The 27,434-nt window shown below is 40.8% G+C and overlaps 1 protein-coding gene across 9 annotated transcripts in view; it reads right to left on the bottom strand.

Moving 5' to 3' along the window:
• Nucleotides 1-1,206: 1,206 nt before the first annotated feature.
• The window catches only part of tnr (tenascin R (restrictin, janusin)), a 163,586-nt gene continuing 137,358 nt past the window's right edge, over nucleotides 1,207-27,434 (bottom strand). For all 9 annotated transcript variants that reach the window (XM_085804744.1, XM_085804750.1, XM_085804747.1 and 6 more), the window contains 8 exons: nucleotides 26,247-26,390; nucleotides 15,836-15,966; nucleotides 11,749-11,881; nucleotides 10,815-10,966; nucleotides 10,486-10,582; nucleotides 4,004-4,165; nucleotides 3,215-3,378; nucleotides 1,207-2,015 (listed from right to left, as the gene is read on the bottom strand). In XM_085804744.1, coding sequence (XP_085660870.1) covers nucleotides 1,896-2,015; nucleotides 3,215-3,378; nucleotides 4,004-4,165; nucleotides 10,486-10,582; nucleotides 10,815-10,966; nucleotides 11,749-11,881; nucleotides 15,836-15,966; nucleotides 26,247-26,390 — 1,103 coding nt within the window. In that variant the 3' untranslated portion in view covers nucleotides 1,207-1,895. The remainder of the gene's footprint in view (nucleotides 2,016-3,214; nucleotides 3,379-4,003; nucleotides 4,166-10,485; nucleotides 10,583-10,814; nucleotides 10,967-11,748; nucleotides 11,882-15,835; nucleotides 15,967-26,246; nucleotides 26,391-27,434) is intronic.

Below are 27,434 nucleotides of genomic sequence, written 5' to 3'. Positions count from 1 at the left end.
CCAACTCTTCAAAGCAGGAAAATAATAAGTATTTGGAATATTGAATATATATTGAGACCAAAGTGTTGCTTGCAGCGATGGTGATATTGATTTCAAAGTATTATATTGGACAATAAATTTAGTTTTTATATTGATAGTAAGAGGCTAGACAGGAGAATTAGCCAGTTGTGTGTGTGTTTTTTCTTTTTCTTAAAACTCCACAGAGACAAATTTTCCTCCCACAAAGTAAAGTGGGCAGGAGGCGAAAACAAAACAGTTTCCAGAAAACTGCAGTCAACTGACTGGTACTGAATGCTCCGTGCAACAGTGTGAACACTGAATAAAACAAAACGCTTGGTGGGCATGCTGCAGATTACGCCCGCCCTACTAAAAGAATACATTCTCTGCCATGTTTGTTGATTTAGTTGTTTCATGAGGGAGCTTAAAAAGTGAGGCAAGTAAAAGAAGGGCACAGAGCAAAGGCTTGGCTCCACTCCACCTACTGTTCTGCTTTCATTGTCGAGTTCATTACAGCAAGCAGTGGGGGAGAGGCCGGGCTAAAATCTGCACTATACCCACCCCGACTTTCTTTTGCATAGAATTTAGTGTTCACATTGCATAAAGTAATGCCTAGGGACATGATTACCATAGAAGTCCCTGAAAAGTGAGAGTCTATTAAAACAGGAAAAAAGCTGCTTCGCTGGCTTTGGTGGGAAAATTGACTGGCATCTCTCCACAAATCAGAGTTTTTATCATGCGCACATCTTTGGTTAAATGTTACATCTATCAGCACCATCTCCGCAAGCAAACACAGCAACTACAACAGGGGTGAAATAGATGTTACGTGTCTGTAATTTGCTTGAAAGTAATATTAAACACCCATGCACAACTAAGGAAATTAAACGGAATTGAATGAACAATAGCTTTGCTGTCTTCCCGCTCGTAGTGCAAATACCGTCTCAGTGTGGCTACCAATAATAATAAATAGTGACATTTATTTTCATTCTTGAATAATTAACACAAAGGACTCTGTAATTAACAGTAAAACAGAGACGTTAAACAGATGGCGATGAAGCTGTTGCTGGTGCACTGCTCTGTTAGTGATGATTGTTGAATGTTCACTTTTGCTTTTGGATGTTAATTTTTTTTCTCTTATGTCCAGTATTTGTCATCATGATTTATGACTACATGAACTTAATATAGGCTTAAAAAAACCAAGGCATCAAATCATATTAAATAGATGGACTATTGTCACAATATCAGTTATAAAAATATATATATCTTACAGTTAAGGGTTTTAAGGGCATATACAGTATATTTTTCGTTAAAAGTGTTGTTATTTCGTAAAGGTTAAAATAACGCTAGCTCTAGCACTCCCGAGGTCTTTTCTGAGCACATTTCCTTGCACCCCAGGGAAAGGCAAATCACAGACTTAAAGAAGAAAAAAGCTTCTTTGTTTGCCTTTCCATTTTTACAGCAAATAAAACCATTGTCATTCAAAGTATTTAATAAATTACATAGTGTCTTCTATCTTCTGGGTAGAAGTACAGCAGGGAAAGACAGCTAAAGCTGGGCAGGACTAAAGATAAACAGAGTTCAGACCTTGTTTCACCCTCACTGCTATTGTACTTAGACGGCCACATTCATGGTTATAACATCTTCTGATTGTTGGTAGTATATTATCATTAATGTCTTGAATTATTATTTTTTTTTACAAATTAATATTAATAAATTATTAGTAGACTTTTGTCTTAACCACTTTCCTCTTTGCAGCCTCACTGACTAAAGAGCCTTGGCACTGTTACATTAAAACACGCCTGCACTGTCAGTGAGGCACACAGATAGCAGAAACTCATTACTAAACACTGTCTGAACTCCATTTATCCATGACTCTGGGGTGGGCGGAGGCGGTTTGTTTATACAGGGGCAGACCGCCTCCTCTTGCTGCTGATGCTACGGAAGTTGAACGGCCTCATCTTCATCTCCACGGAGGGAATAGAGAACTCGTGGCCTTTCCAGTGATACCAGTTGATACCCTGTCAGAGTGAAAGTACAATTTCAGAAGCTGCAAAATAGAACAAGGCTAGAAAATGTAAAATAATAGAGTCTAAAGACTGGCTGACGTAAGAGCCACCACAATTATGAACTTAGTGCAATTATAGTCTCACTCCTGTCCATCTAATCCCCCTCACCCCACTAATTTCAGGCAGTTTCTCTCTGCGTGTCCTCATGCCCGTCCATCTCTGCTCCCACTGAGACTCATTTCATGTCATCAAAAGACAAAGTGAAAGGTAGGTGCAGAGCACAGCAAGAGAAGCAGTGATGCTACAAAGCCTTTGTAGTTCGGCCTAATCACAGCTTCACACAACACCTCACTGTCTTTTATGAGCCATTTCAGCACCAAGCAGAGACAGAGAGCTGCTTCACACATTATGGATGAGCCCTCAACGCTCGCTCCCGCCTCACCTGTACTGAACAAAAAGAAGTCCATTTCAGTGGGAGAGCAGGGCTCCTTTCATGTTCTGAATAAACTCTGCCCTTTTATTTCAAAATATTTTTCATGACCTGAATGTGACTTTACTGGTCCTCTGGAAATAAACAGATGGCTCAGGCTCTTTTAAACGATCAATGTTAAGACGCATCATTCTTCAAATCGGTGTAGCAGTTAGGGTCCTTAAAATTTTGACCTTTCAGCAGAGCTCCTCCAGTGTAATTAGTATCTTAATGGATGTCGGTTGCATGTTCCAAGACATTTAATTTACAAACCTTTCAAAATGACAGCTTTTAACCTTTAATCACAGAGTGCTAATCGTTCACAAAATGCCAATGATCGCAATGGATAAAAGGGGTGGCTCACTGAAATGGCAAAAATATAAACAACAGTGTAAGTAAGTGCTGTTGCCACCAAATTACAATAATGGGGGTGTATTGAGTTTTTGTTTGTGGTGCACAAAACCTCTAACCTTTAGACTTTTGTCTGGACTTTTACCAAACTATTTTCCAACTTCATAAAAACTAATTGTTTGAATAAGCAATAGAAATGATTAACAGCAGACCCAGTTTATATGGTGATGATGAATATTCCAAACCAATTTAGCTATCTATCCTACATAGATAAATGCCACAAGAACTACATCAACTACAACAATCCTCCAAATTTAAACCCAGAGAGATATTTGTCTTAATCCAGTGCAGATTAACTTTTTCTCATTTGACTGATAATTGTATAACTGACCTGACTGTGTCTGGATTCGCCGTATTTGCCGTTGAGGTTGGCCCGGTGGCAGTTCTTGTACCACCAGGCTCCTTTGTAAGACAAGGCACAGTTAGTGACAGCAATGTCATTGTCTCTGTCTTTTGTAGAGAAGGGCCGGCCCTGGTGGTAGCTCAGAGAATCACCTGGGATCAGAGGAGAGAGAGGGAGAGAGAGAGAGACAAAGGGGGGAGGATGAGAGCCGTTAAACATCATTATGCCAGGCAACATTGGCGTATGGTTGCAGTGAATAGGGGTGTGATGAGGGGACAGAAATGATCAGCGAGGCAGGAGGGAGATGGAGAGATGAGAGGAGAGGGAGGGAGGGAGGGAGAGGAAGGAAGTCCTGCTGCAGGCTCTGTGAATTTATTTAGGCTGAGAGAAGAGAGAATTATAAACATGAGGGGCTGACAGGTAATTCTAGCATATGGTCATGTTGACAGACTGGGAGATACGTGGAGAGCGAGGACGAGTGAAAATGTGGAGGAGTGTCGAGGCGCTTCTCAGACATCAAGGGACAAGAAAAGATGGAGGGGAAAGGAGGCAGGAGGAGAAAATGGCAGATGGCAGAGGAGGGATGGAGAGAGCATTTTCATTTAAAGGGTGGGAAAAAAAACACAGTTTGTTATACGATGTAAATGTTGTAAACCATTTCCATTCCATTCCATATGAGTTTATATAGAAAAAGCTTTTAATATTGATGTCCTCACTAGAGGTTTTCATCCACAGAGCTATATGAAATGCAGCATGCCAAATATTCCTGCCACGTACCAGCGGTGCCATTGTACTCTCCTATCCTGAGCTTGTAGAGGTTTCTTGCGTCTCCAATAGAGAATTTGTCATAATTGGCATAGACAGACTCCTGCCCATCCCTCATGTCAATCCTCAGCTCGTAGCGGCCCTGAGCAGCAATCTTCTGAATGTTGTCCAGACCTGCAGGGAGACAAAACACAGGACTTTGTACGGCATCGTGGGGCTGCTGCATTGTACAGAGACTCCAGAAAGACAAACCAAATAGTGACACAATTATACCTGCTGGGTAAACACAACGTTTATCTTCCAAATTAGACCACCTGGCAACCTCATTTATTAACTAAAGAAAGATGGGATGCAATTTGTCTAGGTATCATGTGGAGCTCTGCTTGGAGAACAATGAAGCTGTGTAATGAAGTCTGGGTCCTTGAGGTGACACTTCTTTTTTAAACTGGCGACATATCAGATATTTGATCAAGCCGGTAGTTAAAAACTACTTGAAATGGTTTTATCAGCTCCTACGGTGTTCATTTAGAATTTGAACAGTTCATTACGATTCAGTTGTTTTGAACGTAGTTTAGACATTTTTTTTTTAATCATGCAGGTGATGCAATACATCCATGTTTTTCCAATGTTTGCACAATATTCACAGATCAACAGCTGGCAGTGATGTGCCAGAAAGTTACAATGTAGCAGAAACAAGAAATTCACTATTAACCTAAACTATATTAGAAAAAAAACATTCACCTAAAGTAGCTTATACACAAACTTGACGAAATGTTAGTAAAAGGACTTGTTGTGTAAAAAGGAACGTGAAAAGAAAATTACTTACTTAATATGTAAAAACTTCAAACCCATGCTGGTTAGACTATACTGTATCTCTTCAGTGTTTTTTCATTTGCCAGTCTTAATCAGACTATTTCCATAGGACACACACACTTTTAAATGGCAGATTTGTTCCAAAGAAGAAAATAACCAATAATCCTGTTGTTGTGCATGTAACTTGTCTATCAAATATCTGGTTGGAGGTAAGGCAAAGTATTATCTATTTGCTGATAATAGCAACTAACATACTGTAGGTGTGTGCCATTTCAACCATGTCATTTTAAAATGACATTTAATGTGTCTGACAATGAACGCAAACAACCAACAACATGAAATGTGGCTGACGGGTCGCTGAGGTCTAGAGGATACACACTGTGTTTTGGTGAGAAACACTTAATGTGAAAATGAATGATACAATAAAACCCTGCATCACTTCTGACATTAAATTATACAAATCAAACACATTTCACACAGGAGGCCAGTTATTATATTTTTTCATATGAACCCAAAATCACATTTTTTCTCACTGCAGTTTAATCTGTACAGCAGTGCTCCCTCTCTCCTAGGAAGCAAAAACAAAAAAAATCCTCTTAAATGTAAAACAAGAGGAAATCTAAGGAAGAATAAAAGATAGGACTGTCTTCAATGACAAAAAAATACCGGTATTAGATACGATTAATATTAGATTAACAGAGGTCAGAGAGTAAATAAAACCATTTTATCAGGTATATGAAACTTATTGATTTTTGTGACTTCGCAAGTTTCCCATCCATACTCACTTCTAGATTTTTTCCCCCCTTGTGAAACGAAATTTGTTCCCACCAACAGCTTTGCGGGTTAAAGGTTTAAATCCTGATAAGCACTATGTCAGACGTCTTTGTCAGCTGGTTGTGTGGATGCGGATGATTGTCATTGTCAAGAGAGGTGGGCACTGTCACCACCAGCACCCCTGCAAATGCCACATGTTGCAACTTTATGAGATATGTGGCTTTGCTCTCTATCTCCAAGGTAGCAGATACGGGGCTTGTTTGAACTCAGACAGGCGATAAGGCCCCACACCGACCTGAGAGATTGGAACTGCGTTCACTATCAGATTACAACAAGCACCCATTTGGAAGACAGCTTCCCTCTCTGCTTAACCTCCACCAAAAAACGTCACATGTGCACTTTTTCTGAACCCGGGGAAAATCTCTGTAGAAAAAAAAAATCCCACCCCTTCACCGATAAGGAATAGAAAGTAAAAAAAATCTGGGAGAGCAGGGGAAACCAAGTCTGCAGTAAAATGTCAATGAAAAGCAGATACAATCTATGTTACAACCCACAAGCACTTAAGGTGACAGAGAAAAAGCAATTGTTGTAATAAAACTGTGTTTAACACTTGGTCATCTATAACTTCCATTGTATCACAGCACTGAATTATCAGCAATTAATCTCGCACCAATAATGTTTTACTGTTTTTTCCCTTCAACGGTTTTACAGGATCAGACTGCTCTATTCTGAACTGCAGCGATTAAAAATTAATTTTGACACACTATTGCGCTCTTGTCCTATTATACTACTAATATTACCATCTCGTCACATTTTATTACCAGTATTGCTCTCACACTTACACAGAAAGAAAGGGGCGGGGGGGTTAAAAAAAAAGGAAAAAGAAAGGCAATCGGTTAATGATCACAGCCACCCTGGTCTCTCCCTGTTATTACATCTTCAAACTGACACTGTGTTCAGCATGAAACTGGCCGAGGTCAGTGAGGATGGAGAATAGATTGCCCTCAAGCAGCAATAAAAACAGTCATTCTGTGTAGCAGGTAATAATTAAAGCTTAATTTCTATATTCTTTACTGCTAGCCAGTTAATTGTATCTTCTTTTCAGTCTGAGTGGTTTTAATAGTGATGTTTATGGCTCTATACCGTCACCTATATTGCTGCTGTGTGTGTAGAGGTGGTGATTTGCTAAATGTTCACTAAAATGGGTCTCCAGGGCCACGACACTGACCTAATCTGGAGAGGAGTGAAGGTGAAATGGTTTGAAATGGTACTGACCAGCTGTACAACACCATTTACACTGTACAAGGACGATACATTTTACCCTGTAAAGAGTTAAAGTACACACTCAGGGTTTTCTGCATCATCATAGGACATTAATTTCACTTTTTTTTTTTACTTCAAGATCAATAAACAGGAAGGAACAAAAACAATGCTGTGAGTCATCTACCACTCTGGAAGAGACTCATTTAAATATGAAGGGAGTTTATCAGGGTATCGTGCTTATTTTGTCAATGAGTTAATTATTGCTAATGTCAACATGGCAACCAAAGTCACTTAACTTCAGTGTAATCAGTCATTAATTCATTGATAAATTGTCACAGCAAAAGAAAAGGGCTGCTGATAATAAGCTGCACTGAGCAGCGTAACTCTTTCTGAGGTTGTTTTCAAACCTACATTGTTCAGTCTGATTGAATCAGGTTTGTTCTTCCTCTGACTATGATTTATTTGGGCAGAGTTGAACACAACAATTGCACTTCAACAACCACCAAACAAACTTGTTTAGACAGCTATGACTCTGCAAGTTTGGGCTAAATGGCTCCTGTACCCAGTGGCACTTTGGATACTCGGATGCAGATGAGTAAAAATATTATTAATATTAGTTGTTGGCACCATAAAATTAAGTGACATCTGACCTGAATTAACACACAAAGCACATTGTGTGTCTTTAAATGTGGGTATATTACATCTTTAGGACAATCACTCAGTTTCCTTTGCTGGCTCCTGCTTCAGACAGATCTAACACATGAGCAGACTGAACCTTTTCACATGATGTATTTATTTTTGATCCACTACTTTTTTTTCTGGTTGAAGAACAGGGGGAGAAAAACAACATCCAGGTGAAACAAACAGGCCAGAGCAACAACTGACCATAGTCTTACTGTAAATTGGAAAGTTGCAGATGACTGTCACCAACTGATGCAAAGTGATAAAATCATATTAACCACCATGCCAGCAGACTAGCAGGCCAGTCCAATACAATAGTCTTGACATTTTGCACTGTCTGCTGAGGCTAACCTGTTCCCTGCTGGTGCGTTATCTTCAATCTGGCATCACGGGGAGAAGCTTTCTCAGGAGCAAACTGCAGCTCTTGATGCTTTGCACCCTGAGGTTACATTAAGCTGCTTTGATGCACTGTGAGGACAGAGTACAGAACAGGGAAGAAGGACGAAGAGAGGGGGGGCAAGTGCATCCTTGGGGGTCACCAAAAAAGTGAAAAAGGGCCCTGGAGATGGAGGTGCCCTCGACTGGTGTAGGCTCAGAATTTGTGAGGGGGCAGATTACTGCTGATTCAGCGGAAGTAGAAACAGGGCAGATGAAATGTTGTACTCGCTGACCTACATATTGTTGTGTGTCTTTAGATCATATTGTACGGACACATCCATTAAAACTCTCCCTGTAGAGGCTGATCTGTGCTGGGATGTGTTTTACACAGCGTCCTCAGTCCGAAGCAGCTTCAACATATACGTACATAACTCACTTTAGTACAGACAGCAGAAAAATAAAATCTTTCCTGAATAGTGTATGCCAATATTGTTATTGTGCTTCACTGAGTCATTTTCAACGATTTCCTGTTGAAATATATGAATTATTAATTCAAACCAGCAGACAGCAATCTGAGTGTTGTAGGCTTGTTGTCATAAAATGTTTAAGACTTTATTTCAAATGGCCTTTGAACATTAGTCAACTCAATACAACTACAGCTTTAAAATCAAGAATTGCCACTTTGCACTTGTCATAATTATAATATTTATAATAGTTAGACATTTGGTTTAAAATGTGTAATAACTGGCCATTACAGTAAGTTCTAGTCAGTTCATCCCTGAGTCAATGAGAGTAAATGTTTGTACCAAACATGAGGAAATGCTGCCCAGGGAGTTTCTGTTGTATTCATAAGAACAGAACAAACAGACGGACGGTCGGACCATCTGGAGGTGTAACAACCTGTGAGGCAACAAATGTGACACAGCCTCAACATAAGGCGACTGTAGTGGATTATATTTTATGGTCAGCCACAGTTCATGACGGGTTGGAGCTAAAAATCTCTTCATGCCTTCACCAGTGAGCTTTCTCACTAATGGACCACAGTGTGCCACAGCTATCTTGCGCTAGGATCCAATATGTGTCAGCTGCAAAGTAACAGCCTTCCCCTCTGTCATAATGTGGTGATAATGCAATGCCATAACATTTCCCCCCCGTGTTATTTAATTTCTTTAATCAAAAAGTTCAAAAACATTCTTCTCAAGGTCCTGGTTCACTAGATGAAAAATTCATGTAATATTTTCCTTTAATCATCGACACCAAAACAATAAGACAAAAACTGGCCCATGAAGAAACATGACTCATTTGCACATTTTCTAATGAATATAATTATTGTTTCATAATGAGATTTGGAGGGGAGGAGAAAAAATATTTAGCAGTCCATCAAAACAGTGTGGATGTTCTGTTGTTTCGTCTTTGAATCAGACACAATTACCAAGTCATTTCAGGGAGAGATGAGCATTCAAAGAATCCAGTAATGAATCGGATAGACTTTGTGAAGTCAAGTGCTGAGAGATGAGATGAGCAAAATAAAAGGTCTCGCAGCATGATTCTCCATCTTCATACAGAGTGAAAAATCTTACAAGAAAAGCTTTACAGCCTGCAAAAGGCACTGGAGACATATTTCCCCCCCATAAAATAGATGTATCAATTGAAACCAAGTGAAAGCTATGACCCTCTATCGATTGCACCTATTAAATCTACTTCAATCATGGAGATGGTGTGCAGAAGAGCGAAATCTGGAACATAGATCCAAGAAAATGGGTGGTGGATTGCAGCTCAATATCAGCCTGTAGCCTATAAAATCCTGCTGATAGATATACACGGGGCTGGGCGACAGGTGTTTGATGTAAAGCTGCAGCGAATGTGATCTTACCTATGAATTATGTAACACACCGATGAGTCAGTCAGTATCATTTCAGGTTCTTTAAGAAAACTTATTTTAACGTTAGGTGTTGTTCAGTGTTCAACCCTCTGATCCATCTCACCTCTGGAATTAATACTCTTTTGAAGAATAGTTTGATATTTTGGCGAATGTTCATTTTCTTGCCAAGACAGGATTGATACCATTATCATGTCCGCACTTAAAATATGAAACTTCAACCTGCAGCTGGTTAGCTTAGCTGAGCAAAAAGAATGGAAACAGCCAAGCTAAGAAATCGAAGTACAAAAGCACCCCAGGGCATGAAATGACACACTGATGCTTTTATAGCATTGACTTCCTGCAGTCTCATCATGGTGGTAAGAAGAGTCTAAGAGTTTAACAATCCAGCCTCTCATTCAACATATATGAGATTGATATTGGTAAGTGATTCCTTTAAGTGTGTTTCAAACATAAGTTAAAGGATGAAATCACCAGATAACTGACAAGTTGAATGGTGCCATGTTTGGTGTTCACTCCGGTAATGAAGGTAAATGGTTTCACTCAGTGATGCTGGACATGAAACTGGCCACGGTGCTTCTTTGGCTGGAAATGAGCACAAACGCTATGATGGACTGGGGGTAAACGCTTTCCTCGGTCTGACACCACACTCGGCATGTTTAATAAAAAAAAATCCAGATTAATTATTTCACAGTGAGAGTCTTACCAAGCCAGAACTCGTCCTCCAGGTTTCCAAAGCCAACCCGATAGTCACTCCACTTCCTGGAAAAGTCTGTGAGGCCGTTCTGACGACGCTGGAACACCTGGAAACCAATGATGATACAAGAAGATTAGAAGAATAGGTTATTAGCTGGCATAAGTCAGTGCTGTGATCAAGAGGGTTGCTCAGTACAAAGAAGTAATTTGACTATGAAATTCATTTCCAATTTTCTCCTCTATTCTCCTTTTTTCCCCCCTAAATGACACAGTGACCTACATTTGCACATTTGAAGGTGCTAATAAAAAGGAGAGGGTGTTATTTTCACAATGACTTACAATCCAGCCTCCCTCATCAGTGGTCATGTCACAGTACACCTGCACTCCCTGGCTGGGGTCTCTGTTGATGTAAATGGTGTAGACGCCGCTCAGCGTCTCTCCGTTCAGCAGGTGTTGGGCACAGTTCTGAGGTGTTGCAAACAGACGACTCCCTGGAGAGAAGCAGGAGAAGACATGTGACCAGTCAGGATTTGCTTGTTTTCCTTTTCTGCCTTTTGACTGGAAATGTACTCGGAATCAAATGACCTGAAATTAAACGGTTCTGTTTTTTAAGGAGTGACTAATTACAACTTTACTAAGTGGATTAAATTAAGTTGCTTGTGTTGACAAACTCGCGCTGAATTATTCACAACCCCTGAGCTCTACAAAGCAGTTCTTTGAGGAAATTGTTTACATTCTAAAGCCTGCATTTGCAAACTGTTTTCCTCCTACGGTCTACATTTAATTTCAGAACTTTCCGTGGATCTTCAAGAAAATCCATTTGGACTTCCACTTGATTTAAGTTATGAAAGCTATTTTTCTTAATAGCAAAACAGCAATTTCACACTTTTCACTTTTCTGAAGTGCACACTATGAATACATATTACACCACTGCACAACATGCAGTATGTTTAACTTTGGCATTTCCTATAAATTCCAGGGGATTAGCAATTTAAGGATGTTTCCTCACCTAAGACATAACCAATATCCAACTGAGGACGTTTGAGATTAGAGCAAATTCTTCAGATTCAGAATATAACTCACCACCCTGCTGGTGCAGCCTTATGGGAAGTTTTCCTCACTATGCTGATGAAAACTGTACCTGAAGTTGGGGATCCATTATGATGGGGACTTGTTCGTCATCTCCGCATCAGAGTCAGTTGAGTCAAAGCTTGAATCAAAGAATGCAAACACATAATGTTTGTGTCTGTTTCTCAAAGTGTGTTTACTGTACCTGTAGTGAAGGTAGTGGAGACGACAGCGCTGGTGTCAAGTCCTCTTGCTGCCTGGAGCTTGACAGTGTACTCTGTTGTCTCACCCAGTCCTTCAAGGCGAATCCAAGTGTCCTCGGCATCCAGGATCAGCTCCTAGTAGGCAGACAAACACACACACACACACACACACACACACACACACACACACACACACACACACACACACACACACACACACACACACACACACACACACACACACACACACACAAATAGTGAGGATATTTCCTTTCACAAAAGTAATAATTGAATGTATATTCAGTATAAACCTCAGGGTAAAAATAAATTACATTACAGTCCCCATAAGTTGCTAATAAAACCCTGAATTGCACTTGTGAGGTTTATAAAGACCTATGGCATAAATCCTTCAAGCTATTTCTGTTAAGGAAACACTTGAAAACTTGCTTTTGTTCTAGTAGCACATTATTCTAAAACAAGCAAGAGAAATAGGTGCAAAAAATCATGTTAGGTCAATTTAGAGATTGTATTAGTAAGTGCTGCCCTCCCAATGACTGCAGAAAAGGTACTTTAATGTGTGAAAAGTAACTGTGCCATAGAAAATTCAAAAAATGAGACACTGGGAAGCTAGAAACGAAAAGTGTGGATGGGAGGAGGGCACCTAGACAGAGAAAATGAGATAAAAGACTCTTATCGGACAGCCACGCTGAGAAGCTGCACAGCAATCACGAAACAAACATTTCTATTTTTGGTGAAAAAGTCACAGAGGCACGGTGCAGTTACTTCCTTTTGTCTTTCACGAATCCTCTTTTATTGAGCCAGTCTTAAGAAGCCAAGATGTTTGACTGTTTTCTGGCATCGGTTCTGTGGCACAAGTTTCTCAGATGAGACATAAATCCACTGCGGCAGGACGTTCAATTGATGACACAAAAGCTTGAACTTGTCTATTCATGTGTTTGCATATGTGACTTTGTGTGTTACGGTTTGGCCTGGATACACATTAAATATGAACAAGTAAAAATGAAATATTCAGCCAGTTACTGGAAAAAAAATCACATATTTCCAAGCAATGTGTCCATGTGAATTATGCAGGGAAGCAGCTGGTAAATGGTGTCTCTTTGCCTTTAAGGATCTGACATTTTCCCCAGTGGGTTTTCAGGGTCAAGATTAGATTTTTATTGCAAGTAAAACAGCCCTGTCTCACCAAGGATAATAGATACCTTGGCACACTTGATATAGATTGTCTATGTGTGGTTGAGTGGTAGGATGTTTGGTGCTTAACTGTTTTCTTCACTGTGTGTACGCATGTGAACGGGGCAATCTTTCTCACTCCTGGCACGTTCATAAGCAACAGTGATACATGCATTGACAATCTATTAAGTAAAACTTGATCAGACAAGGAATTAATCTTGCAGCTACTTTGTGTGAATTATAAAAGTCCATTATCTCAGTGTGAGGGGAAGCAGGCTTTACAGCTGTAAGGCTCAGCAATATGTGGCTAGATTACGGCTGAGGTAATACCGAGCCAGACCTCAAGTAGAGACAAGCAGAGGAAAATCTCACAAGGAACACTTCAGTCTCTGGCTGCGATAATCGCTGTTGCTCTGAGCGTGAGTGGTGACTCATTTGTTGTTGTGTGATATGAATTCAAAATGTGGCACTTGTTGTTGAGGCAGCGCGCAGTCGTGAATGAAGGTTTGAATAAAATCAAAACGAACCCCCCGACCCACCACCCCACACACACACACACACACACACACAACACACAAAAAAAGAAAACAAAAGAAAACAGATTTTCAAATCCTCCAAATGAATTTGCAAAGTTGTCCAAAAGTTCTTCCAAACACAGTCTTGAAACAAATCTTCATAGAGGTGGTCAATTGAAATTACAATTAATCTAATAGTCAAAAAAATTATAATAGTTAATAGTTTTTTATATTAAAGGGAAGAAAAAAGCTCTTTCATCTTTGAAGAAATATTAGAAATCATCCTTTTCCTCTCATCTTCTGAGGCGAGGTGTCAGCGTCCATGTGTAATTGACAGTGGAGCCGGTGCTGCTGAGCCCCGACAAGTAAACAACCTCACTTTGGCTTAGTCGTCAAAGACAGAGTGTTGTTAGCAGCAGCACTGAAGGGAAGTGACACCAGCATTTAAATGCACCGAAATGACATTTGGAAGTTTTCAAACTGCAGTGGACTAGATTATAAGTTTCCTTTCCTGCAAAGTGAGGTGGGCAGTAATGATGCTCCATGATGTTGAATATTTTTTGGAACATTTTTAAAGATCAGCATCAGCTTTTGACAAATTGTCTCTAGACTTGAATGTGATACAGCAAGTTGCTCTCCTCATTGGTTCATTTCACAGTGCAAAACAAAGTATCTGAGTGTGAAGAACTGACTGTGGTGAGTGACTGTGGACAATGGACACAGGTTCATTACCTGTAAGTTAATGAACCTGTGTTGTTCTCTCTCTTCTCTAATTAACACAGAGCACCGTACAAAACATCCACGTAGCTGCTCATCATTTTTTAGCTGGTGGTGACTGTTACGTTCACCGGGTGACAAATGACAGTTACATGACACATCAGCTGTTCCTAACAGACATTAATTCTGTGAGTCACTTGATGGCACAGAAAATTAAACTGGGCTGTTGTCAGGTTGGTTGAAGCTTTGTAGCCTCTGCCTGAACTTGTCCAAGATGGCTAATGAGGTAAAACCAGTGTCACTCTGTAAAAACCACTGGGTTTGAAGTTCCAACGGGGCCAAAATAATCAGCACCGCACTCAGTTAGCTGTGCTTTGTCGCTGATAAAGCGAACCAAGACAAAGGTGCTGCCATGATTGTAAATTAGACAATGAGACTTCAGCAGAAAAGCTAATCTTCACTGAAAGTCAGACCAAAATGTCAATGATAGAATAGAGATGTGATTAGTGGAGCACTGAAAATGACATAAAAGATAAAATTTGGACAAATGCTGCTTTAAAAAATAAGGAAATAAGGAAGGATATGATTAAAAGACAAAAATTAAAAAAACAAAAAACAGAACATGGGAGAAACAGAAAAACTATTGCTGAAAAAAGTCTGTTTGGTTAAGAAGATGTAACATTTTACAAAGGATCGTCTGAGGAGATAGAGTTACATTCTTTGTGCATGAGTGACACCCAATGGTCGGCCACACAGCAGTACCACCCTCACAAGGTCAGAGTGAGAGAGAGCGGGCAACAAACACACACACTGAGGTGGTGAGAGAGAGATAGAGAATGGATGAGTGAGTTTATATCTCAGCTGTTCCTTCATAAGGTCAAGTCTTTACAATGGGCATTGAAAGGGACAGTGTGTGTGTGTGTGTGTGTGAGAAAGAGAGTGAAGAGTGTGGGACACATAATTGGCAATAAAAGGGACCCTTATGCAAAGCATCTTGGGAACTGGTTCCAGTCAATTTGTTAACAGGCGTGGCGCGTTCCACACAGATCTTACTAATGTGCTTTATTATCATCACTCAGCCACATCAAAAAGTTCAATCAAAATAAACAATGTCTCTGCTGAGGCACATTAAAGTAATATCTCTATTGGACAGGCAATTTCTCTGTGTAGTTTCTTTGTGTGCGCAAAAATCTGTGTGCCCCACAACACTAAGCCGCTCTACATCAGGGGACAAAAAGATTGAAAGATAGAATATGAGTTTTGAAGTGTTTGTCGTAAAGTTTTGATTCTACATCGATGTTTTTTCACTAAACATTGTTCGAGTCTACTATAATTAGTTTAATAAATTGGGAATGTTTCCTACTTTGCGAAAATCCAAGAAGGAGTTTCAGCATGTCCTACAGGAACTCCTCCAGAATTAAGTTTCTATTTTCAGGTGAGTGGATTAACAAGTGCAGTTTATCTCGCTGACACATGCAACTGTAGCATGGATACTTAACAGGATTTTCAGAACCAGTGGATATGGAAACACATTTTTGGCGGCAGTTGAGATGTCAACATACATGGAATTACAGTCTAAATAATTTCAACAGTGTGTGTATGAGTGCATCTGTAATATGTGTGTGTTAGAGACAGCGGAGATACGACAGCTGTGTGTGCTACATACTTTACGGCTGCCGTCGGTTGACTTGTAGGTGAGCATGTAGTTGTCGATTTCTGCCAGCGGCGGTTGCCAGGAGATGAGAGCGCTGCGGTGGTTCACCTCACTGGCCGTCAGGTTGAGGGGAGCGTCCATCGCTGCCAGGAACACAGAAAAGAGAAACACAGAAAAGATGGTCGTTTTAGTGATTATAAAACGATCTCTGGGGCAAAAACATTGATCATCATTGACACTGCGTTTTCTGACGTTTTTTTTTTGTACGGCGAAGTACTCGAATAATAATTGTAGTGTTGATTCTTCCGCCCGCTTCTGCAAATCAGTAGAGTGAGTGAATGCCTGGTGTTGATTTTACAGCGTGTCTAGAATTTGGTGAGCTTCTGTGCAGCTTTGCTTTGCTTGAGTGACTAGTGCAGTTGGACAAACACAGCATGTCTCTTCTTATTGTTTTGTGTAGTCTGAATTCACATTATCACTTTCAACTTTTAACACTGCAAAAATATCACTCTCATACTTAGCACTCTGGTGCTACAGCAAAAAAAAGACTCACATGTCTGTTAATGTGGCAAAATTTTGAAGTGCCAAACTAGAGGTGAGGTAATTAGGCAGAAAACTGTTTTGTTAATTTGTTGAAATTTTGCGGCGTTTGCAAATTTCAAGTCCCACAGGTTGAATTAATGTATGATGGCACTCAGGCTATGCATAAATAAATGAATGTGTAAAATAAAGGAATTGGCAACTGTGTAATTTCTGTCTTGAATTCCTCATATTAATTCATGGGTGTCAGATTCAAGGCTCCACGACTCCAGGCAAAGGTGCAGCCAAGGGCAGACCTCAGTGCTGCGGGTATCCCCAGTGCATCAGGGCAAAGAGGGCATGTAAGAAGCTAGGGATGAACAACATTGTCCACAAATATACGAGCGCACACACACTCAATGAGATTACCTGTATATATAAGGTGATATAAAAAATAAAAACGGAGAATTGTACACTGCATCATTATAAATAGTGTACTTTTTTATTTATGTCATTGCCACTTGTTATTCTCTGTTTAAGCCATCACCACATTGTGTTCTATAGAACTGAACTCAAGGTCTGGTATCCTATAGGCTTTTGATAATCTTATACTTATCGAGGTCAAGCTGTGGCTGATTCACTATTATGAAAGAAGTAGCAGGCAATACTATCATCATCAGCAGCAACACAATCAAAATGCCTGTAGGGAGTTAGATTTGGGCCTTAAAGGCATAATTAGGAACGCTGAAATTGGACCAAATATTTGATCATACTGTCCCAGAGATACTATGCAGGATGGTAGACTCTCAAAATGAACACACACTGTTTATAGTAAGCAACCAAAAAAAAAAAACACAACAAAAAACAGTGGCCTTTTTCTTTTATAGGTTGAGTAGCCTATTGTCCTTCCTTGGTCAGGTTTTCTCTCTCTGGACAGACCAGCAATAGATGAATCAAAACAGCAGTGACCCAACAAAACCTCAGCTGCTGAGATTCAAGTAGATGAATGTTGTGCCAGCACTGCTGAAGGCCGTTGTGAAAGGATGTCTTTGTTTGATTTTTTCCTCCTGCCACTTGAACCGTTACGTCTACTGTAGTAGTTGCCGTCTTGACCAAGATTAAAAAGATAGGGCTGACGACGCTATTACACATTTTCTTTCATTAGCATTAGTAAAAATCAGATGATGACACTCAGCAGGATAATGTGTTAGTCCAGAGGTCAACATTTTCTTTTTGTTCACCAAGAGACATTTGGCGTTCTTTGTTTATCTTTAACCACTTGACCACCACGACCCCCCCTACTGCCATGCCTCAATATAAATCTTTAAAGACTGCAAACACATTCATGACTAACACTACTACTATTACTATAGTATTAGAATAAATGACATCTGGGCATTGTAGTTTCCAGGAAATATTTCAGGTCTGTAGTAATACATATGTGCTATACTAGTGAGTATGTATGATTTCATGGTGCTAAATTGAGACTAAATGCTGCTCTGTACTATTACTGGATATTATAACACTATATTATCATAACAACTGCTGTGCTGTGGCCATATTCACACGGCCATTCATAGAAAGTTCAAAGCTCATTCATTTCAGCTGCCATGTGGTCGGCAAGAGGAGAGAAGTCTTGACCTTTAAGGAGCGACATTGGCAATGCTCTTCTACAGTATTTCACGAGAGTAACAACCATTGGGTACACTAGTGTCATAACCTTATCACTCAGTCACACGTTATTCGTCTGACCATTGGTGTAACTTTATCAGCCAGTCTGTCAGTCAGCTACATTTGTGGTGCACCTGCTCAACCAAAAAAATGTAAGGGGAAAGAAAGAGAAGAGAACGGGGTATTCTTGATCATTTACTGTGGATATATTCAATGAAGTGAGTAAATTCCCACAGGATGCAGCGAGAAGAGCAGTGAGACACTTTTCCATGTTTAGTCGCAGCGTATCACAGCCTCAAAAGCATTCGAGGCCTTGATCAGCAAGCCCACCCAAGTTTTACTGCACATTACATCACAGCATCCAAGTGTATTTCTGGTCCCTGTGCGACTTTAAACAAGACTTGATTATAGTGTCTTTGTTGGTACTTCGTCACGAGGAGACTCACCTCAATTGCATCACCTTATATCATCCTTTTTGAGTCAATATCTGATCCTGCAACGTAGTAGCAGAAGCAATGGCTTGCTACAACCTCATTTTAGCAAGATAGAAAATAGATGACCTTCTATTTGGAAAATCAGTTTCCAGGAGTTACATCATGGCTCTGGGGCACATCGTGAAACAGTCAGCGCTTGGTGGAAGGGAGGCAGGGGTACTGAAACAAATGAAGTGCTGCATTTGTGTGCAATGCAACCCAACTTCACTGCTGTAAATACAAGATAAAGGCTGTCCCTTTCTCTTGATTCCCACTGCCTGATTTTGTGGCCTTTGATTCTCACTTTCTTCTTTTTTCCCTTTGTAGTGAAACGAACATGGCTTCGTATAAACATAACCAGCTTCTTTTTTTTTTTTAACTTTTCCTGAAGACTTGAGGCACCAAAGTCTGAACTTTCCGCTCATCATCTGCCCCTTAATTGAATCCAGGCTTCATAAAACTGAGGACACAACAAAGAAAACACTCCTTCCCCCTGCTCCCTGCTCACTTAATATGTGAGCGCACATATGGAACGATCAATGATAGCTCAGTAATTAACAGCATGAACCCTCCTTTGTACCCCTCCTGACAGATGCAGGGTGTCTTCTATCTGAGGCAGTGATAGGCAGATCCATGTAGTGCGACAGGGGGGACTGGGAGAGGACAGAGAGCGAAAAGGGAAAAGAGTGTTTCAGAGGACGAGGTTGAGGATTGAGATTGAGATAAAAGCTGCAGCACATTGAAGATTGTGCTCAAGTCCGTGCTCACGTGCCAGTCTCCTCTCCTGAATCTTCTCATCTTCACTGACCTCCTGTGCATCTCATTTCTGCCTTTCCTCCTCCTTTGTCTGTTTCCTCCCATTCCTACATCAACCTGGGGTCCTCTGCTCCTTCAGCCCCCACCCCCTTATCTCCATATATGCTAGTGTTTCTCTCTTCTGCTTCTCTTGTCTTCACATCCTTTGTCCACCTGCTTCTTTTCTCCTTATCTGACAGGCTGCCTAACTCAATGTGCCAGAAAGTGAATGCAGTTTATCTTTTGCTCTTGTCATCCCCCTTGTCTTGTTGAGCACTGGAGCTGCATTATGTGTGTAGGGAATAGATGAGAGAAGGAAGAGGCGGGAAGGGAGTTTTCAATTCACAGAAAATGAAGGCCCCCCCGCAACCCTCATTTTGCACGTCTTTATTCTTCCCTTCTCTTCATTCTCCAATTAAATCTGCCTCATTTTCCTTTTCTCTCTCACACTCTACCTCCAATTACACCCCTGCATAGAGTGTGCCCGAGCAGGTGAGCGGGTTTCGTTTGAGTTCCTGGCAGCTGTGAAGCTCTGCCTTCAGATGCGGAGGTTTGAACAATGGGATTGAGATGAATAGGTTTGGCTACACCTAATGTCTCATTAACACACAGAGTAAACAATGCAAGAGGGAAAAAAAATAAACACACAGAGAGAGGCAGATGGGAAGGGCAGCATGGGCAGCAGCAATTTGTTGTAGGAAGACAAGAGGGAGGAAGTTACTCTTTTGGAGTGGATATCACATCTCTGTGCCGATTTGCAAGCTAATAATTTTGTCTGAATGATGTCTAAGTAACTGCTTTGTATTGATGAAGTCCACCGAACAAAATCACAGGCTGCGTGGATGGATCTCGCAGATGAAATTATGTTGTTCAAGCAAACACCTTGTTATTATCTACAAGAATGACCATCTGGAAGAAATTACAAAGCCAAACGGAGCCAGACAATCCCTCAACAGTGCCATTTAGACAGATTCAAAGTTGATTACACGTCTGCATTTAAGGGAAGTTACCACAGTTCTGCTTTACACATACACAAACTGCACATACATCTTTTATGCCTCTGTACTAGTGACAGCAAAATATGGAGACACTATGTTTTTGGGGTTGTGGTATCTCTAGTAACGCCTTTAGAAGATGTCCTCAACTTTGGCATCTGGATTAGAATCTGGTGGTCAAATGTCAACTGCCATTGTGACCTCATAATGTGACCTTTGACCACCGAAATCCAAAGCAGTTCATCCTTCAGTCCAACTGAATATAGATGTAATGAAATTCCCCCAAGGCATGTCTGATAAATCACGCTCACTAGAATGGGACGGATGTGAAGTCATGGTGACTTTGACCTTTGACCAATAAAATCTAATCTGATCATCTTTCTAGACCACCCAAAAACATAATGCCTCAGGCCATAGTCATAAACATTGTTTTGTTTGACACTTTTTGGTGGAGGCATGACTCCATCAGCTCTACATCTCTTTGTGGTCAATCTTGTTTGATTTATTTTCTATGCTGGTAGGGTATAGTGTATAAGGGCTATCAACTTTTATTCTAAATTTGATTATTTTTATTCATTAATTTCATTGATTGAAATGAAATGTACTTCACTTAAAAGCCCCTTTAGGAAATACTATGCACTTTAGTCTTAGTCTTTTATCTGAAGATAAATTGTAAAAAACTGGGACAAGTTGTATGAAAGCCTACCCCAATCGCCTAACCGACTACTGGTCACATCGTATAATATGCATTGATTAAAAGAGTTGTGTCTGTTGTGGTACAAGTTTTCCCCTCTAATGATCTGTGTCACTAACATTTTTATCTACAGTGGTTGCGATTCTGAACATTTCATTGTAAAATAACTAACTACACAGTTTTCACAGAGCACTAGTTCAAAAAAGTATATTATTCTGTCAAGACAGCCAAAACTGCCTGAAGAATGAAGAGTATGTATAGTAGTAGCACTCTCAGCATTGGTCTATCAACTGGAGCTCAATGAAGCTGCCTGCAGGAAGGATCTCTGCTGCTTCAAAAAACTTGCCAAGCACTTCTCAGCAAGTGGGCTCAGACACATCTGAGGGGAAAAAGTCCCGGTGCTGCAGCCTACAGGCTTATAGACACCCGTGGCAAAATCCCTTATTTTCCAGCCCTATAGCTTAAATATCAGCCTTTAGGGAGCCAAGCTGTCTTACTCTGTGCTGAACTCTTGAGGCATGCAGGCCAGACAACAAAACAACTCTCAGCTGTGGTTAAGAGGCTTGGGAAGAAAAAGAAAAAAAAAACCAGACCACTCCCCCCCCCCCACCAAGAAAACCTGAATGGCTGGACGGTCTTTTCCACATTCTGATATGAGATTTTTTTCCTGTGGTGTGTTCAGCATGCATGGTCGAGCCATTCTTTCCTAAAATGAGTGCAAAAAGTCAAGACCTTTCACTGACCCTTCACCCGCTGTGCATTGTTGTGGCACATCTTGCCGTGTCACACACTCTGCGACAAAGTCCTGCTTCTCTCCAGCCATCCTTGAGTCTTTAAGAGCCCATAATAGCAGCAAAATTATGCAGGAGCACAAATGTAGATAATAGAATATTTCAAGCATAGTGAGAGAGTTTTCCATTAGCAGTAGCGCGATATGTTCCTGCCTTGGTATGTGTTTGAAAAAGAGTTGGGAGAGTTAGACAAGCATACTATTGCGTCTGTTTAGATTGTTTTCCTCCATTGATTTTTTTTTGCAAAGTATTTCGGTAAACACTAGCTTTTAAATGCTCTCTATCAATAAACAGACTTGACTAATAGTCATCATGACGGAGATATTTACTCAGCCACAGTCACTGGCCTGTTTATTTTTCTTCCTAGGGTGCATTCACACTCTATATGAATGCAGCTGTGCAATCCTTAACTCTGTGGCGAAAAGAAAACTGAAACTCAATAAGCAAGTTGGACAGAATCAGACAAACGGAGTGGCAGACATGGGGAGACTGTGACGAGGCAAGAGCCGGGTGTAGTTGACCAAACCAATCAATGGTCTCATCCTCTCTCTCAGCCAGATCCCAATATGACATTTTCCACTGGAGCGGAAAGTCTGAGAAAACAAGCTGTGTGAGCACAACAGTACAAAGCTTTAAGCTTTCAATTAGGAAGTTTAATAATTAACCGCACAGGAAGATCACCATGAAGCTGGAGCTTGACTGAGGCGCTGCTGCTTACTGTATATACTAGTACGTGTGCACTGGGATGCCAGCATTTGCTTTGTCAGATTTTTTAATATAAGTGACAAAAATAAGTCTCTCAAAATCAGTGATAATAAATTTTGATATGGGGCCCAAGGGTGGCACTTAATTAAGCTCAGGGAATGTAATTCATTGTTCCTGTATTGAAAAAAATCTAAGAGCACTATGTTTGAATTTAATTAGAACTATGAATGCCATCTTTTTTTGAAGACCCTCTTGTAGGAAAACAGAAAAAATACAGAGCAGAGCATAGAAATAGAGTGGAGACGTAGATACCAAAGCTGATTCACAAATGCATCACATTCATTTATGTTAATACAGTACATTGCAGATTGTGCCCAATCTGTGATGCATGTTTGTCCTCCACCTAGGTCCTGTCTACCATCACATTTTTCCCTGAATGGAATTGTAAGAAAACATTTGGTCTATTACACTCAGAGGAGGAGAGCAACACAGGCAAACACCCAGGCATTTGCTTGATTCAATAAGACATAGTGCTCAAAACAGAATTCCTGCCCTCTTTGCTCTCTCCCTGGTGATGCTTATGAGGGAGCCAAAACAGGGTAGAAATGCATGTTTCTCTTTTTTCCCTCTAGTCTTTTGTTCTCTTGAGAAGCTGAGGTACATGACGCACTAGGCGGAGCATCTGTTTCCAAATTAGACTCACCTTAAACTGCCAAGAACAGTTGTTTATGTATGAGTTACTATATGCAAGTACAGCACTGACATGGTTGCTGGTAGACCTAATTTCCCTGAGCCTCATTTATGTTTTTGAAGCCTCTGCAGCCCTGCTCATACGTTGTCAGAGTTTGTTTCTGTTTCACGCAGTTCGTCTCTGCTGCAGTGCAGGACAGGTAGCTCTGGTGCTCCTTGGGGGATATGAACTTCTCTGCTGACGGAAAAGTTTTTTTTTTCCCCCTCCTGAAAGAACTGGAGAAAAAACTGAGTTTACAGAGCTGCAACTCAGCTCAACTGGAACAATTCCCTCACCTTTAACTTTACCCTCAATGGAGCTGCTGATAAAGGTGAATCTAATTAGAGAGGTGGGTCGAGCAAAAGTTATACAGAGTTCACCAGTTTAATCTGATGACAGCATGTGTCTTTGACCATGTCAAAGTGTCTTGAAAGAAGTTGACCCCTGTGGCAAATATGACTCTTCAGTGGCTGTTATCCTGAGATAAAAGATCAAAATATAAAAAATGTATGCTGACCAGAAGTGTTGCTGTCAGAGCACCTAGAATACCTTATATTTCCTCCTGACATTTTTTTCTTGCAGCTTTTTATGCAAGACGAAAACAATGATACTTTCATAACTGGTTGATTAACTGGATAAACACTGGTCACGATGGAAAAGTCTCACATTAAGAAAATAAGAAAATTTCACATGTTGATAAGCTAAATTGCTCAACAATGTGACCAGTCACAATAAAGGTACTTCTAACCAATTATGTGGCAATCTTTTAACAGACAGACATTTCAGGCACAGTGGGGTTTTGTTGGATAAGTCAGACAAGCCACATGATACTGTTTTGGCACAAGAAACTGATGGTTATACAAAGAGGCTGAATCACTCCCTCACAGGAAACTTGTTTGTGTTGGCACAGACACAGCGTACTCGCCAGTTACAACCGTAAATGTAAAGACCTGTTGTGCATAAATAAGATAACAAGGTCAGTGATGTTGAGGTATTTTGGCAATTTAATTTTATTATTTTGGACGGAGTGGATGAAACTGTCCCAAAAGAGGGAAAGGTTATTTACTGGTCATGTGGAGAACGTTGATGAGATAAAACCTCTATGAAACAGGAAAGACCACAAACTAAATTTATCACTTGAAACATTACAATCCAGTAAAGTTTGATCTACTCGTGGGGAATTCAAAGCTCAAGGTCGTTCGTGGAACAGAAATAGTGACTTAATTTTTATTGTGACATTGTCACAGCCAGGTGGTGCTGGGGACATGGTTTGTTGTTATGTGTAGGGGAACAAATTAACACTTTGCCTTGTGGCTATACCAGCCAGGTGTCCTGTGGTGTGTTACCACCATCCACTGACTGACTGTCTCAGTTCATTTGTGGTAACACGTAAACACAGACAAGAACAAAATAAATCACAAAGAGAACAGTTCGGATTGTTTATGTATCAAGATCTTAACAAATGAGTCAGTCGCTTCAGCTTCTCTGTGTCTGTGTTTCCTTCCGCCCTCTGTGCATCTGCCTCTCACCAGCTGATATTAGGACACACAGCTTTCTGTTGTTTGCCGACTAAACAATAGGAAAGATGTGACCATGACAATATATACAGACTGATATGTGAAGAATTACTGTGCTAAGCTTTTGTGCCCTAGTGGCACAAGGTGGCGCAGCGGGCTCAGTGCAAGTTGCGACCAGCGCAGCATGGCGCACGGTCACTTTGGCAGTTTGGTAGACTGTGGTGTGCAGAGGTGGGCGTGGCGGCGCAGCAGGGGGAGGTGTCAGAAAAGTGTTGTGCCGAGAGTGCACCGAAAACCAGCTCCAACCTGCTCTACTCTCGGCGCAAAGCGAAGCACAGCCGGCGCAGTGGTAGTTTGGCTGGCCACCAAGAACTCATAGGCAGGTTTCCACAGTTCCAGGACCATTTAAATGCAATAAATAATCACAACAAACACTATTTAAAGCAGAAGTAAGTGATCCGGTCGTTTTGGCTAACTTTCTGTCAGCCGATGGAGTTAGCAGTCCCCGTCCTCGTCCCTACGTCACCACATGCACGCGCATCAGCCGGACTGAATCCACACAGATGAAACTGCGATGCGAACTAATGAAAAACAACATAACTATCATCTCTCTCTCACCCACCCACAAACAGCCTCGGCATCAGATAGTACTCAGCATCTCTCATCTCAGAAAACAAAAATAAAAAGATAGAGAGAGAGATAGAAAGAGAGGTGCTCGGCAATACGTCCTTTATGCTGAGACGCTTCTGATTTCATCCCTGTTACGCAGGGTGTTTGTTTATGTTGTGATCGGTGTACACTTCTCATCTTTGTTACCCAGAGTTTAAATCAAAATTGCAGTGCGCATCGTCCACGGCACATTTAAAGATGAGGAGAGGAGCTCATTTATAGGTGAAGATCTGAATCCGCTGTGTTTATCCCACTCCATGCCTTTTCTCCTCCTCGTTTCCCACTCACGCCTTCTCTCCTCCCTTTTTCCCACTTGCGCCGGTAGGAGGGACGGAGGTTGGAATGCGGAGTGCCATGCGCATGAAACGTGTGGACACACCCCATTGGTGTGGCGTACCTGCGCCTGGTCCACGAAACTAGAGCCCTTTCTGTTACATCACCCAGGCCTGCAGCCATCCCTCCAATTTACTGTGACTTTTCCAGATTAGTCATGGCGGTGATGATTTACTATTGCACATAAACAGTGGATACATTTCTTCTTTGTATCAAACTCCTCTGTTGTTTGTGTTACACTTTTTTTAAGCCCCTGAGTTATCGTCAAACCATGTGTTTGTTTCAAACTACTTCAGAAGCAGTGTGCAGCCATCGCCCTTGGTCTAGGACACTGGCAGGATTTTTCCTAATTAACATGTCTATTTCTTGTTCTGAAGAAACCCACGCAAACATGCTGAGAACATTTCAATTTGAAACCAAAAGGCTCCACTCAGGCCTGGAGGAGCATCCTGCTGAGAGGCAACAGTGATAACCACTGAGTCACTGTGCCGCTCAGCGTACACGGACCAGCTGAATAAATTGATCACATACGTGTTTGGAGGTTGGTGATGACCGTGCCGCTGGTGAGGGGTCCTTTGGTGGCGTAGAGGGCGACAGAGTAGGAGGTGCTTGGCTTCAGGTTAGACAGCTGGTGCTCCTGTTGGTTGCCTTCCACTAAGAAAGTATCTGCCGTCACTGGAGAACAGAAGAAAAAGACACACAGGGTTTATGTTTACTAGACCATCCTGCACATCTTCTGTTTTCAGCTTTGTCTGTATTGATTACATAAAATCTGGTTGAAAAATGCACCCCAGTGTGAAAAAATGGCAAATCCTGTACTGTTTAACAGGCTCTGGTGTTGTCTTTCAATTCAGATGATTTCTACACTAATTATGCTTTTGGAGACAAGTTTAGGACAGTACATATATACCTGATATATATATGCAAATGTGTTGTTCTCATTTGAGGGTATTTTCATGATATCTGTCCAATCTAAACCAATTTACTGGGTTAATTGAGATGTATCACTATTTGATTACAAGTTGCATTAGAAACTGCCTTTGAATTGACTGTAAAAAGTTTTTCTCCAGGCGAATAATTTTGTAACATGAGCACAAGACATAAAATTTACTAGCAGTCTGCGTGTCAACAGGATCTTGCTGGCTCAGAGAGATTTAATTTATAGAAATAATGACGAGCGCAGTGAAATTTCATAGAGACATGGATGCTGGTGAGGATATAGGCAAACCATACTTTCTCTATTTTATACAAAGTTTGAGTGATTGATACCACACAGCTTGAAATTTATGTGTGTGTTCCAGGTTGGCAATAAAACTCTATTTTTGATGCAGGACATCATGCAGTGAAATATGAGGTTTATTGACCTTGGTTTAATACACTGACACTCAAGGGAATTTGTCCACAACTTACATTGCAGTTCTGTAAACCCTGGCTGGGGCTGATTTCCAAGTGTGTGCCCAGCATATAGATACTGTGGCTGTATCGGAGAGATGATCTGGCTGGGATCCAGTCAGTCAGGGTGTAATTTACACATTGACTCCTACAGCTGAGTAATACAGATTTCTGTGAATATCTCCAGGCACAGCGTCGTCGTTGAGGTCATGTACACATGAGGAATATGTATTCAAAACATTTTCTTCAGCCAGTTTGTAGAAGTCAGAGAACAAAGAATGGTGGAGATCAATTGTCAGTGAACATCTTACTGGAAAGTTTAAAGAA

The sequence above is a fragment of the Trachurus japonicus genome, chromosome 17 (assembly GCF_045865225.1).
Source record: "Trachurus japonicus isolate A0001 chromosome 17, Traja_1.0".
Classification (NCBI taxonomy): domain Eukaryota; kingdom Metazoa; phylum Chordata; class Actinopteri; order Carangiformes; family Carangidae; genus Trachurus; species Trachurus japonicus.
This window is presented reverse-complemented; position numbering and strand designations above follow the sequence as displayed.